Genomic DNA, 15,097 nt, shown 5'->3' with positions numbered 1-15,097 from the left:
CAGGTTCAGTTCCATATGGCTGCTAAACTCACAGCTAAGGATGGCCAACTAGCTCACACATTTAACCTCTTGGGGACCACAGGTTTACACCCCCCTAGCGACCAGGTCATTTTTTACAATTCGGCACTTCACAACGGTAACGATTTATTGCTCGGCTATACAACTTGGCACCCAAATGAATTTTACCCCATTTTCTTCCCACTAATAGAGCTTTCTATTGGTGGTCTCTGATTGCTGCTGCAATCTGTACTTTTTTTTAAACTATTTCTTTACCCCCCCCCCCCCCCCAATTGGCCCTAGACTGTGATACATATACTATGCATACGCTATGGATTAGAATGTGACCCGTTAGGAGGGACAGTTAAGTGACAGGGATGTCCTCTGTACAGCGCTGCTCCAGATCGTAGTGCTGTACACATATTTTTGCTTTTTTTGTTAATTACAGTTTGCCAGCTCCAATCGTGGCTGGCAGGCTAATTTTGCGGCCCTGCTCTGTTGACTGCTGGGAACGCGTGCTCGAAGCGAGCGCTCGTTCCCTGCAAATCTCGCTCCTCGCAAGATCACGCCGATTAACAAGAGAGCCGCTCTGTGGCCGCCATCCTGCGTTAGGCGGTCGCATTGTGGTTAATGCAGCTAGGAATTGGTCTAATCAATAATGAACTTTCTGACAAGTTCGGATTGGCCCAATTCTAATCTCCATACATTTTGCATGCAAGCAAGAATAATCTCACTGATCATCTCTACGCTCTGTTTCAAATAAATCCACCCATCGGCAATACAAACCTGTATCTGTCTTCAAACCCTAGCTGCAACAGTGCCATCTACAGGATGGAAAGAGGAGCTAACCTTCACCAGCAGGCCTGATACCAATACAGATTCACAACTTAATATAATAAAACGGCAACTTGAAATAAAAAGGATTTTGTGCAGGTGGTTCCCTAATTCCATTGCAATATTTTAACACTGCACTACACGACCAGGGTTCCCACAGCTTACACAGTCAAGGATTTAGGTAGGATTAGGTAAATTGACTCAATTGCTAAGATGGTATTTCCTTCTTTGGGGTGTCAGAATAGATTATGATGTAAAACAAGCTGTATTCACAGACACGGCAAATGTTCAACTGTTGCAAATATTACATAAATATGTGCAAATGGGCATTAAAGGACCACTATTGCATGTTTTTTAAATGTAAAACACATATTGTACATATAAGATGCATCTTTCTCCTAGTGCACTATAAATTACTTTTTTTCCTTATGTTGCTGTTGCTTACAGTAAGCAATAAAAACTGATGACGGGTTTTGCTTAAAGATACTCTGTAACACAATTTTCAGCCTTACTTCTTCTATCCTAGAAGTTCCTATACCTGGTCTAATGTGGTCTGGCTTACTGCAGCCTTTTCTAGTTGCACTGTCTCTGTAATATATGTAATCTGCTTTCCTTTGTCAAGCCTTGTCGAGCCAAAGAGGAATGCGCTGTCTCTGCTGTGATGGGGAGAAGTTATGCATGCCCCCTTCCGGCTCTTCTGTGTGTGTATGAGTCACAGGCAATGTCTCTGCTCACAGCCAGCGTCTCTGCAATTCTCGTGGAGCTGAGACATTTCAAACAGCTGTGAGTGTAGATAGATCAGTGCAGAGCTCAGACAAGCAGCTAAGGCAACACTTGGAGTAACATTCCAGCAATCAAATCAGGTTTGAGAGGAGCCTCTGCAAGCAGGCACCTACTCTGATGATGTATTTCCTGTTTGGCAGCCATCTTCATTGTTTACAAAAACAATAAATAAAACAGTGATTTTATCACCAAGAAAGCAGCGAAAATGTCACAGAGAGGACTAGGAGAAGACAACAAACAGGTACGTTCATTTATGTAAGATTTTAACAGTACAGCTTCTCTTTAAGTCCATCTCCTCATGGGAGATTCTCAGCAATTACTTTATTCATTGCAAAAGGACTCCCTGAAATTAACCTGGACAAAACGGAATTCATGATCTTCCCATCCGGGCCATCCCTGACCCCTCCCAGATGTAAATGTAACTGTTAACTACACTACCATTCGCCCTACCTCTCAAGCCCACTGCCTGGGTGTCACCCTGGACTCTGCACACTCCTTTACGTCCCACCAAAACCTCACAAAGTCCTGCAACTTCCATCTTTGTAACATCTGCAAGATCCGCCCTTTCCTGACCTCCGTCACTACCAAACTTCTTATCCATGCCCTCATAATGTCACACCCAGTGGCATAGCAATAGGGGTTGCAGAGGTTGCGACCGCATCGGGGCCCTTGGGCCAGAGGGGCCCCATGGAGCCCTCCTTCAAACACAGTATTAGTTCTCTATTGGTCCTGTGCTGTTATTAATCACTTCTATAGATGCTCTAAATAGTTGCAATCAATAACAAGCTGTTCCCCATCCCCTTCTTGCACCTGGAAGGTTCTGGTGCGCCGTATCAATTGTTATGTAAGGAGTGCTTGGGGGGCCCCATGTAAAACTTGCACCGGGGCCCAGAGCTCCTTAGCTACGCCACTGGTCACACCTTGACTACTGCAATGCCCTTCTGTCTGGTCTCCCTTTGACCCAAATTGCCCCGCTGTAGTCAATCATGAATGTGACAGCCGCAATTATCCACTCTTCCCATCACTCCACCATGGCGGCTCCACACTGTGAATCCCTCCACTGGCTTACCATCTAGTCCAGAATCAGTTTCAAGATACTGTGTCTGGCCTACAAAACTGTGCATAAAACCTGTATTTCCAATCTTACTCAGAGGTACACACCTAGCCGCTCACTACGATCTTCCAATGAAATTCACCTATCTACAGCATCACCAAATCCCATGCATGCCTCCGTCCTGGTGCAGATAGGCAAATTTCATTGGAAGATCTCAAAGGCTTCTCCAACACTATGGAACTCCCTACCTCTCCCCCCCCCCCCATTAGGGTTTCCCCCTCCAACATCTTCAAGAAGGCCCTCAAAATGCACCTTTTCACTCTGGCCTACCCCCCCCCCCCCCCCCCCCGTCCTCACTAGCGCTCCACCTTTCGTGTCCCTACCTCTCCCTCTAGAAAATAAGCCTTTTGGCAGGGTCCTCCTCCTTAGGTCTCCTACCTGTTCACGCACCTTCATTACCGTATTACCATCCTATTGATCTGAGTGAACTCTTGAGTGAACTCGACTTACCTAATCTCCATGCTCCCATCCAGTGACTAAGCATTACCTTGTACTTACACTGTGCTACGTGATCTGGATTGCATGTATACCTGTATTGTCTAATTGCTGCAAGTCACCCCTAAATATTGTCTGTAACCTAAACTAATGTCCAGCGCTGTGCAATATGTTGGCGCTTTATAAATACAATAAATAAAGGACCTCTTGAGAGGTCTCCCTCATTTGCACACAGTTTTAGCAGCTAGGTGGAGCAACTGCCATTCAGTAAGTGCTTTTAAAAATAAAGAAAACCCATAGAATTTCCTAAGAGGAGATAGATTAGTCCAAAAGCGGTCAGGTGTGTCAGATTTTACCTACCTACCGTAAGTGACAGCTACATAGGAAAAAAAATAAATGTATTGTGCATTTTATTCTGGATCGAATGCACATTTTATTAGCATGAATTGTAAACTTTACAGTTTTTCACAATAGTGGTCCTTTAGGTGCAATTGAAGGGCAGTTCCAGAAAAAAAACGGCATATTTGAGCCCTCTCTACATAGCTATACTGAGAGGGAAATGTACCCGGCGACCAGTTTCACCAATTACACATTCCATCTATATTGATGCGCTGCAATAATAAAACCTGACAGCTCTCTAGTCTACTGATGGTTTTTTGTTTACTAATGTTTTGGTCAGTTGCATCAAAGGGGAATTCACTATTACCAAATGTTTTAGATCTGTTCTTAGACCTGGTCTAAACCATTTGGTAATAATGTGGGTGAAGCAGGGGAAATGATCAAAAGATGCAATTCACAATCGAGTAGCTATTAGTGACATTCTTCTGCTTTGATGAGCTCTCCTCTGGATACAGTCCATGGTGTTTTTCTGACTGGATTTTAGGTCACCAAGTAATAAAGGCAAAAATGAGGTCCTGCTATAGCTTCTACGTACATACTGAACATAGAGCAGACTCAAACAAATAGGCTTCCCATTATGCTACGAAATCCCTTCTGAAGAAAAATGTGAAAAAGTGAACTCTTTATTCAAAACAGAAAATATTTGTGGAACACTGGATTTCTTTCATTGCAATGTTCATATTAAAGATACTCGCTGAATGAGAATACAAACCTTTAAGAGTTCATCTTCTGTTGCATCTGGAAATTTTTCATGCAAAGAGTTTTTCAGAACTTTGGCCACATACCTCATTCCATAACTGTACAAAGATATAAAATGGTACGCAATTAGTGAGGTAAAGGATCACTCCACATTGGTACAAATTTCTACATAATAGGTCATCATTACTCAAGTCATCCTCCCATCTCTTTAATTCACTTCTGCATCGGGAGAAGCGGAAGTGACGCGGCCGATAGCGGAAGCGATGTGATGCGGCTAGGTAGCCGCATTCGCATTACTTTAGTAGTGGAAACGGGCGCTTAAAGATAGAGTATGCTCTTCTTGCTGTCTCAATTGTCCAGTCTGCACCAAGTAAGAAATATAACTTATTGTATTCATACACAACACAACTGCTTTGCTGGGTTTACTGTAATGACACATGGGGGAAGGATCCTGCACAACTACAGAAATGCTGGCTTTAGGCGTATGAGGTCTGCAGTGATCACTCCTATCTCACCAGCAGCTGACCGCAAAACAAGACCATTTTCACAATGAATCATGCAGAGCTTCCTTGCAGTGACCTAAGAAACACCAGAGTAACTACACATATGTTTATGTAATACAATTCATTAAATAACTGTAGTGAGAGGTATATGGAGGTTTCCATATTCATTTCCTTTTAAGCAATACCAGTTGCCTGGCTGTTCTGCTCATCCTGTCTTTAATAATGTTAGCCATAGACCCTGAACAAGCATGCAGCACATCAGGTGTTTCTGACATTATTGTCAGATCCGACAAGATTAGCTGCATGCTTGTTTCTGGTGTGACTCACACTACTGCAGGCAAATAGCTCAGCAGGGCTGTCAGGCAAATATGGCAGCCTCCATATACCTTGATAAGGATTTTTTTTCTTTAGAAAAGTGAAGATCCATTTTAAGCACCCCAGACAAAGACTTGTACAACTCCTTTACATATCTTTTCAGGTTCTCTATGGCTTTAGCATACATTTGAAATGTATTTACCTCCATGTATGGATTGGATAAAATAAACAATGTAAGCTTTTTTTTTCCCTTCCACATCTGAGTAGTGAGCAGTAGCGTCAGTTGATTTCCCAGACCACTCTGGGGAAGAAGGCTGCGTGACCACATAGCCTAGGCACTAGGCTACTCATTCCTGGGATGGCGGGATTACACACAATATACAGCAATATATAGTTATAAGATGCACTTCTGATGCTGAAACCAGAACAATTAACATAAAATGTATGGTGTAGCCCAGGCATGGGCAAACTTGACCCTCCAGCTGTTATGGAACTACAAGTCCCACAATGCATTGCAGGAGTCTGACAACCACAGTCATGACTCAAAGGCAAATGCATTGTGGGACTTGTAGTTCCGTAACAGCTGGAGGGCCAAGTTTGCCCATGCCTGGTGTAGCCTGTGAATATACTGGTATATTTGCTATGAGTTGTTATGTGTCCCTTTTATTATCGGTTTCTGCTGTCATCCTTTCTACAAAAATACTAATTCTGAGATGACTTGCCAATCAAAAATATACAGATACGGTAAGTTAAATGGCTTCCCCCACTGGACATATGACTATAGTAGGGATTACTGTAAATTGTGAGCCCCTCTGAGGGACAGTTAGTGACATGACCATATACTCTGTACAGCACTGCACAAGATGTGGACGCTATATACTGTATATACTCATGTATAAGACTAATTTTTCTGCGCTAAAATGTGCTGAAAAGTTACCCCCTCGGCTTATATGCGAGTCAGTTGAGCAGAATGAATGGTGGAGCAGGTTTTGTTACTGGCAGAGGAGCGTAAGGATCGTGCACTAGTAATTCTGTTCTTGCCAGCTGCCTCCTTGCTGTGTCTCCTGCAGCATGGTGTGCAGAGTGCGCTGCTCAAGACTACTTGTGTCCACTGGCTTGTGGAGCAGAACGTGCAGGCAACGTGTCAGCGGTGCAATGATCATGGGTTCTTTCTGTGTGGCATTCACAGTCTCATATCTATGACCCCCATCTAGTGGCGTCTTGAGACACAACTATCATCCTTGTGGCACATCTGGCTATGGAGAGGGGGGCTGACTTGTACTGGGGGCACATCTGGCTACTGTGGAGGGGCTATACTGGGGAGGGGGCTTATATCAATCACTTTTTGCTGGTGTCGGAGGGAAAAGTGGGTACCTCGCCTTATACGAGGGTTGGCTTATATGCGAGATTATACAGTAAATAAATAATAATCTGCAAAGACAGAAGCAATGCAAAACAAGTTACATATAAAGTCTAAAAAAAAAAAGACCTGGCTAAACATACTATGTACTAATTGCCTCCTCCTCCTTTTCGGCTGCTAGGGAAGGTTTGAATATGGAGAATAGATAGTAAAAGAGATATTTTCCCAGCCACGTCACAGATGAGACTTGTTGTGATGCTACTTTCGGCACAAAGCATTAGTCATTTGTTTGCAATTTCTTTTAGTCATTATGACGTGGAATATATAAAAACGATTGCATACTCCAAACAATTATAAACAGACAGTAAATTAGCAATGACACATAGAAAGCCTGACACATGTATCCACTTATAAGTTTGCTAGCAAAGAAATTCAAAAACCCTACCCTTAACTAAGCAAAAAACAGCAGTTATTAGAGAAAACTCTTCTTTTATTGAAAACCATATATATTATGCAATATAGTAAGTAGGAATGTAAAATGAATATAACCTAAGCATATGGTGATAAAGTACATAATCGCAAGTGCCCTTCTGTGCAAAGTGATAAACTAAATTGCTTTTTGCCCTAGAGCTATACTCAGCAACAGTAGTAATTGCATTTTAATTACGCTAGTAGTAATAATTGCATTTTATTACTCTAATGGTGCCCATACACGGTACAATAAAAACGTTCGATTTTCCCATTTATTCGATCTAAATGATGAAATGAAAGTCGAAAAGTATCTTTTTTTTTTTTCGATCAAAAAATTTGAACGATTATCCTGTTTTTTCGCGAAAAATCTGATCGGACATGCTGGAAAAAGGTTGAGGATTGTGCTTTGTAATTGTATCATGTATGTTAAATTGTAAGAGATGTTTTAGATTCTGACTGTAATGCTGGGAATACACGGTACGTTTTTGAGCCATTAAAATGGCTCGATTGATAATAACCGACCTGTCCGATACCCTTCCGGATCGATTGCACGCTCGATTCCGCATAGGGAACAATGCGTACAGATAAGGAAACAATGCGGACAGATAAGGGAACAATGCGGACAGATAAGCGACCTGAGCATGAAATTGAGCGCGAAAATCGATCTGACACGAAATCGAGCGCGAAAACGTACCGTGTATTCCCAGCATTAGAATTGTTTCAAAGAGTAATCTTTATTTGCATTGTCTTCAAAACAAGATTAAAGATTAAATATTGAAGCATGTGTATGATTATTATCATTTTATTATAATTCTATTTTTTTTCACTAAAGTAAAGTAAGTTTGTCCTCATCAAGGAGAGTCCACAGGTACAATGCAAACGCAATTTTGGCCTTCTTCCTGTTAGTTAATAGAGTAATCATTCTGTGGTAAAAATTCCCTCAGCATGAAAAAAAGAAACACTGTGAGGTAAAACACACCTATATAGTTGCTCTGAGGTAATAACTTCACAATCAATAAATTGAACCACTCAGAGGAAAAATACAGCTCAATAGATGCTTTGAGCTACAACTGCCGTCTGTGTTAACTATCTGAGGTAAAATACAGCTCGAGCTGAAAAAAAAAAAAAAAAAAAAAAAAAAAAAAAAAAGATTCCGGTGAAAAAAACACCACTTCCGATCGAATAAACCATTAGATCGAATACTTTTTTTCTCTCAATCTTTTTTTTTCAATTTGATTTTTCGGCATATTTGATAATTTTCCCCGGATTTTCAGCCTAATCGAACGTTCATGTATGGTACCTCGAAAACAACAATGCAATTTTTTCGATCTAACGGTGTAATCGAACGAATTTATCTAATCGAAAGAAAAATGAAAAAATTGTACCATGTGTGGGCACCATAACAGTGTCACATGGGAATGACTACCTGATGACCTTTCAACCCTAAATTTTGGTCTGTGGTGAGCAGTTCCACGAAATCATCATGGCAGCTCAAATGCTCCCTTATCAAATTCTTCTCCAATCTGGAGTTGCTGAAAATTATACCTTTGATTATAGGAGATTCGGTTTTCCATTAAAAGATTATATGTTAAGTTTTTCTTCTGATCTGCTTTTAAGTAGGGGTAGAAGTCATATGTAAAAAACAAAACAAAATCCATGCATCATAACATCAAGTCCTTGCAACAGGGCTGATTCTTCCATGAAGCTGCGCGAATTGCATTCTTATTAGACCCTTCCAAAATGTCCCCCTACTTACACTACCACTGAAACCACATGGTCTTTGCTTGTGCTTGGGGGGTGGCATCATAAGGATTGCTTCAAGCATTAAATAGTCTAGAACCTGCTGTGCCTAGCATCAATGCGGTGCCTGTTGTAATGGTTGCTCTCTATGCCAGCACTGCTCCCCTGTATGGAATAGTGAGAAATGTAAGGCCCGGTTCACATTAGCGGTGGCCGTCGGGAATCGCCGTGCCGGAGCGCTTTCAGAACGGACGGAACGGACGCACGGCATGGCAATGAAAGCCTATGCGTCTGTTCACATGCGTTCGTTCTGCCGGACCGGAGCCGGACCGGATCCGGGCCGGATCCGGACTCCGTTCCAACATGCGCTATTTTTTGGTCCGGCTCCTCCGGCAGCCGTATCCGGAGCGGAGCCGGACTGCACCATCCGGCCAATACAAAGCAATGAGAGCCGGAGAGCGCACAACACACTGGCTACAAAAACCGGACGTTCTACCCCACTTCCTATGCATTTTGGATGGGGACCACATGGGCCCAGCATTCAAAGAGTGGGGCAGCAGCGATTTCATGCTGGAGCTCTTTTTGGCAGCAACATGTCTGATATGTCTGACAAGGAGGCGAACAACAGGAAGGAGAGAATTCCCAGGTTTACGAGTAAAAAATGCCTGGATCCATGGTCCCAACTGCAGTCTCTGTATCCACGGATGGTCTCCACACGTCCACCTGTCTCCAACAATGACCCCAGACCCTTCTGCTGACCTCCCAGACCCCAGGTAATTAAAAGGATGTTATCTCCTTAAAGAGACACTGAAGCGAAAAAAAAATTATGATATTATGATTTGTATGTGTAGCACAGCTAAGAAATAAAACATTAAGATCAGCTACATCAGTGTAATTGTTTCCAGTACAGGAAGAGTTAAGAAACTCCAGTTGTTATCTCTATGCAAAAAAGCCATTAATCTCTACGACTTTCAAAGTCGTGGAGAGGGCTGTTATCTGACTTTTATTATCTCAACTGTAAGTAAACAAATGTCTTTTTCTCTGGCAGAGGAGAGGTCATTACTTCACAGACTGCTGTGAAAGAATCATTTTGAATGCTGAGTGTTGTGTAATCTGCACATATTATAGAATGATGCAATGTTAGAAAACACACTATATACCTGAAAATAAAAATATGAGAATATTTTCTTTGCTGCTAATCTTCTAGCAATTATTCATAGTACACAACCAATTCACTATAGCATATTTTTTTTTTCGCTTCAGTGTCTCTTTAAGAAACCGGATCCGGACCGCAACCGTGTTCACACCGCACGGAAACCGGATGCAAACGGACCAGATCCGGACCGGATCCGGATAGGAACCGTACGGATCAGGTCCGGTCCGGAGACGGTGCGGTCCGGACATCCGGTGCGGTTTTTACTAAACCGCAAGTGTGAACGGGGCCTTAGAGGACTAAGTTGAAAAGAAATGTGAAGGTGCCCCAGATTCTCCAGGAGCTGGCAGTGACAAATAATCCATGTGATTCCAGCATCAGGAAATGTTCCACTTCTTGTTTGCATGCAGAGTTCCCCCTCCCTCTCCATAGAACACGTGATGCCTAATAAGGATGAGCGAGCACTGTTCCAAAAGATGTGAAACTGCACCCACTTGCATCTGCAAAGGGGGCTGCGGCAGTGAGAGTTAAAGGGGTACCTAAGCCTCGATGAAAAAAAAAAAAAATTTAACTTACCTGGGGCTTCTACCAGCCCCCTGCAGCCGTCCCGTGCCCTCGCAGTCACTCATGTAGCCTCGGGTTCCCCGCTACCAGCTACTTTTGTTGACAGGCCTGGCCACATGTAGCCTTCTTCGCATTCCTGTCCACAACAGCGTCCTGCGCAGAGCGCTATTGTGGACGGGAACGCAAAGAAGGAGATGCGAGGCCAGGCCTGCGCAGGCACAGTAAACCTATCAGCAAAAACGAAACTAGTGGGTGGCAGGGGACAGGAGGATGTGTGAGTGACAGAGGGCTGCAAGGGGCTGGTAGAAGCCCTAGGTAAGTAAAAAAGATTTCTTTAATCGAGGCTTAAGTATCCCTTTAACTTATCTGAATGTTCGGCTCTTGACGCAGCACTCCACCCTCCCGATACTTCCTATTTCACAGCTGAAACTTCTGGTCTTATACAGGAAGTACCAGGAAAATGGAGCAAAGGGTGGAGTGCTGCGACAAAAGCCAGACATCCAGGTAAGTTAGCTGTCACTGCACCAGCCCCCTTCAAAGACACAATCGAATGCCATTTTACATCTCACAAAACTGTGCATGCTCATCCATAATAGGAAGTAGGGACACTATTTTTAAACCCTTAGATACTGAGATTTGCATAGTAAAAACCTAAAGGATTGTAGAGTCGGAAGGGCGAGTATCTGTCACAAGCAACACTTAATGGTGGAGGGGCATCTGGGCAATTTTGCTCCATATTTAATTAGTCAGATCACGATTCACCAGCACTGTGTAGTCTGAAAAACTAAGCTAAAGGTGCCCATTAACGATTGACTGCTAGAGCCAATCATTGCAACTGATCAGAAACAATCATTTTGAACCACCAACAGGAGAGGAAATGATAAGCAATCTGATCAGACTAAAAGAATCCCTCCAAAATTCAGATCAACAGAACAATTTATAGAATCATCATTTGCCATCGATCAGCGCTCTTAACACGACCTTACCCAATCGATCGTACAATTGGTCGATCAGGAGTTTGAACCAATATTGGGCACCTTTAGATCTAACTTGAATGGATGGTATAAATTTTCCCTCATATAACTGACTGGTAAAATTATTCTCTCAGATGAAATGTTAAAGGGAACCAGAGATGACAAAAAATAAACATATCAGTTGATAGCTTGTAAAGAATAAATGCTCTACCTGATAATTTTGCCGCTCTGGTGTGCCTTTTTTAGTGTTTTTTTATCCATTATTGCTCCAGGAAAAATCAAATATGGCCGCCGGCTCATATCCCTTCTCCTTCCGGGTTATAAGTTGTTCTGGATGTGCTGTCTAGGCTATATGAGACTATGCTGCTATCTAGGCTAAATGCAGCCTTTCATCTATGTGCTTTCATTTTGGTATGATGTACAGCTGCCTGTAGGAAGTGTCTCTCATAGGAGTGAAACTGCAGTAATCATCAGTATCTACAGTATGCAGACAGAGTGCACACAGGGATCATATTGCAGCCACACTCTCTCAGCAGGAGCAGCCACTCCCATGTCATCGCAGCTCTCAGTATGCAAAGCAGGAAATCTAAGCCAGGAGCGGGAAGGCTTGGGCTTGAAAAGACTCCACAGAAGAGTGACTCAGCTATAATGATTCCAGGTCAAACCTTGACTGAATAGTCAGTGGATTCTTATCACAGATGCTAATAGATTAATTAAGCAGATAACAATGAAACTAAAAGCAGGGTAGGTGTTTACTGTCATGCTCCCACTAATAAATGTAATAAAATACATGAGGGTGCTTCATCTCTGGTTCTCTTTAAGCAAATGAGTGTGTATGGTACCAAGTCAATCAGCAGCCTATTTTTCCTGGAAATAGTTTAAAAACTGTCTATACATTTTAGGGAGTGCTAGAAAATGTTGCAGCAAATATCTTTTAAATGGAACAAGTGAAATGGAAGTTAAATAGAATAAATAACTAATGATGTTCCATTAAAAACTATTTTTTCAAGCTGCAATAGGTCTCAAAAAAATATATATATTAAACGTGTACACGATATAAAGGCACCCAGGAATAGCAGATAGTAATAAATTGGTAAATTATACCGATATTTGACTATTTTAGGAGTAATTAGGACAGTAAAATATCTGTAAATGTTACTGATATTTTACTACAATTAAACCGAACCCTATTCTCATACAAAACCCTCCCTCTGCCTCTGCCTAACTTTAACCAACCCCGTACCAATGCCTAACCCCTCCCACAACTAACCTCAACCGCCCCCTCCCCCCCAACACGAAAAAAAACACTAATTATCAGTGTTGCCATAGGAGCCCATACAATTATTGGTAATAAGTGTGAAATCTAGGTGCCCAGTAGAGGGTGCCAAGGTCGCCCGCTTTAAAAACTACGCTGAGCGCCCGCTATTTGTAGCAGCAATTTTCATAGCAGGTGACCCCAGTACTATTTATCGGGCACCCAAATTTCACACTATTACTGATAATTATATGGGAGCCAATGGCGGTGCCCAAACGCATGTGGCTGTCCGGCGCAAAAATGTCATGCTTCGAATTAAACTCCCTTTAAGTGGTGGGATGGTGTAATGATTAAGGGCTCTGCCTCTGACACAGGAGACCAGGGTTCGAGTCTCGGCTCTGCCTGTTCAGTAAGCCAGAACCTATTCAGTAGGAGACCTTAGGCAAGTCTCCCTAACACTGCTACTGCCTATAGAGCGCGTCCTAGTGGCTGCAGCTCGGGCGCTTTGAGTCCGCCAGGAGAAAAGCGCGATATAAATGTTATTTGTCTTGTCTTGTCTAATGTTTGCACTAAATAAAAAAACCTACATAGTAAAATTCTTATCTCAGTTTCTATAATTGTCTCATTACATTGGAAGATTACATTTAATACATCCTGTATACCGTGAATAGTTAAATCATCTATGCTGGTAATGTGTCATAAGTGGGCAGACCCTCCTGTTCCGGCAATCTCTATCATGAACGTGCTGGAATGGGATGTCTTCTTTTCCCAAAGAAAGGGTAGTTGTGCGCTTCCGAGCATGCACTAGGTGAGTGCTTAGAATTTGAGAACAAATTTCCGTCAGTTTCTCATGTAGTGGACCTGTAAACGGTAATCTGATCGTATCTGGCATGACTGGAGGCTTAATCGTCATTTAAGAGTAAAAGCGCTTATGCAATCCTTCATGTAACTGGTGACTGCAGACTCTGCTTGTTCTAGCTTGTTAATTTTTTTAAAATGCGAATCAGTTAAAGTGAACCTACAGAATAAAAAACAAAACAAAAACAAGCCTTTTCAGTGCTGCTGAGTAGATTTTAACAGTTTCACAGCAAACAGAACTCCGCTATATCAAAGAAAACTGCCTGAGCATTTTTCCCGATGCTGTGCAAAGCATGATGGGCTTTCTGATGATGTTGTTCTCATTGCCTAGTGTGCAGAGCTGGGAGGGGTGAGCAGGACACAGGACAGTTGGAAATGTCTCATGCTCCTTCTCACCTCCTTTCAACCAAAAAGATGGCTGCCCCATGAAATCAAAAACATTTGCCTGTTCTTTTAAAACAGAGTGGGTAAGAGATTATATTACCTATCTATTTTAATTAACATATTTAATGTAACTTAATGACAGTATGTTTGTTCAGGCTGTAGTTCTACTTTAACTTTAGCGCGGGGCAGTGAGCACCGAAGAGAAGCGCCGTCGTAGCAGCAATGCTATGCTGCACACCCTGTGGCCCACAGACCCCGAATTACTTCTCCCTCCAAGTTGCGACAACTCAGAGGGGGAATAGTATTTAACACCGCCGGGGAGTTTATCAGCAGCAGGGAGAGCCATCATTCGGCTCACCCTGCACCCAACTGCCTGGCGCCCAGGTGACCTGCACTCTTTAAAATGAACTATCACCATAATGGAGGTTCACAATGGAGTGTGCGGTTGAGGGTGCATCATTACTTACCTACAGGGTGGGGCTCCTCTGGCCCCTGGGTCTGTATGGGATCCACCATCTTCCTCATGGAGAGAAAACATCTTTACAACTTCACAGCTAAGTGTCACGCTCAAGACACAATGCAATGCCGGGAGATGTAGTTCATGGATATCTCCCAGCATGCATTGTGGTGGGCCCACGTGAGATACTTAGCGGAAGTTGGAAATGTGGAGCAGCACCCCGTAGGTAAGTATAGGTGCTCCCTCTACCCCTGCTCCCCAACAGCACACTATTATGAACATCTCTTTTGGGGAGGTTCATTTAAAAAAATGCAGGTGTTTAGTTGCCTTTAAAGCAAAACTGTATCAAAATTGTGACAAATAAGTTAAATTAAATGCCTGTAAGTGAAACAAGTGCTGGGAAACTTTCCCAACAGGACAAGCATGCATGCAAACAGTTTCTACACATTTGCATAGCAACCATTAAAAATAATGTTTGGGCTACAGATCCGGTTTGCAGCCCATCGACAGGTACACACAAAATACGGTGCAGAAGAACAGAGTCAGGCAGCTTCCTGGAGACAGTGGGAGAGGAAGTGGGTGCACCGGGCACTAGGTGGACGAACGATGATGGTTTTGTGTCTATGCAGACATATGGTCACGTTGACAGTCCAGGTGAGATTGTTCCTTAATTAACGGTTTTTAGTGTCACACTATTTTCTTGTACTTGGAACACATAAAATATCATCTATCAGCTTAATAATCAGATACCATTCAGATTGTACTATTGAAATGAGGACTCTGTCTTAAAGTTTCCATCACA

At 42.6% G+C, this 15,097-nt stretch overlaps 1 protein-coding gene across 3 annotated transcripts in view; it reads right to left on the bottom strand.

Moving 5' to 3' along the window:
- The window catches only part of IQGAP2 (IQ motif containing GTPase activating protein 2), a 436,318-nt gene that overhangs the window by 34,403 nt on the left and 386,818 nt on the right, over positions 1 to 15,097 (bottom strand). For all 3 annotated transcript variants that reach the window (XM_068248838.1, XM_068248829.1, XM_068248846.1), the window contains one exon: positions 4,275 to 4,359. In XM_068248838.1, coding sequence (XP_068104939.1) covers positions 4,275 to 4,359 — 85 coding nt within the window. The remainder of the gene's footprint in view (positions 1 to 4,274; positions 4,360 to 15,097) is intronic.

The sequence above is a fragment of the Hyperolius riggenbachi genome, chromosome 1 (assembly GCF_040937935.1).
Source record: "Hyperolius riggenbachi isolate aHypRig1 chromosome 1, aHypRig1.pri, whole genome shotgun sequence".
NCBI lineage: Eukaryota > Metazoa > Chordata > Amphibia > Anura > Hyperoliidae > Hyperolius > Hyperolius riggenbachi.
This window is presented reverse-complemented; position numbering and strand designations above follow the sequence as displayed.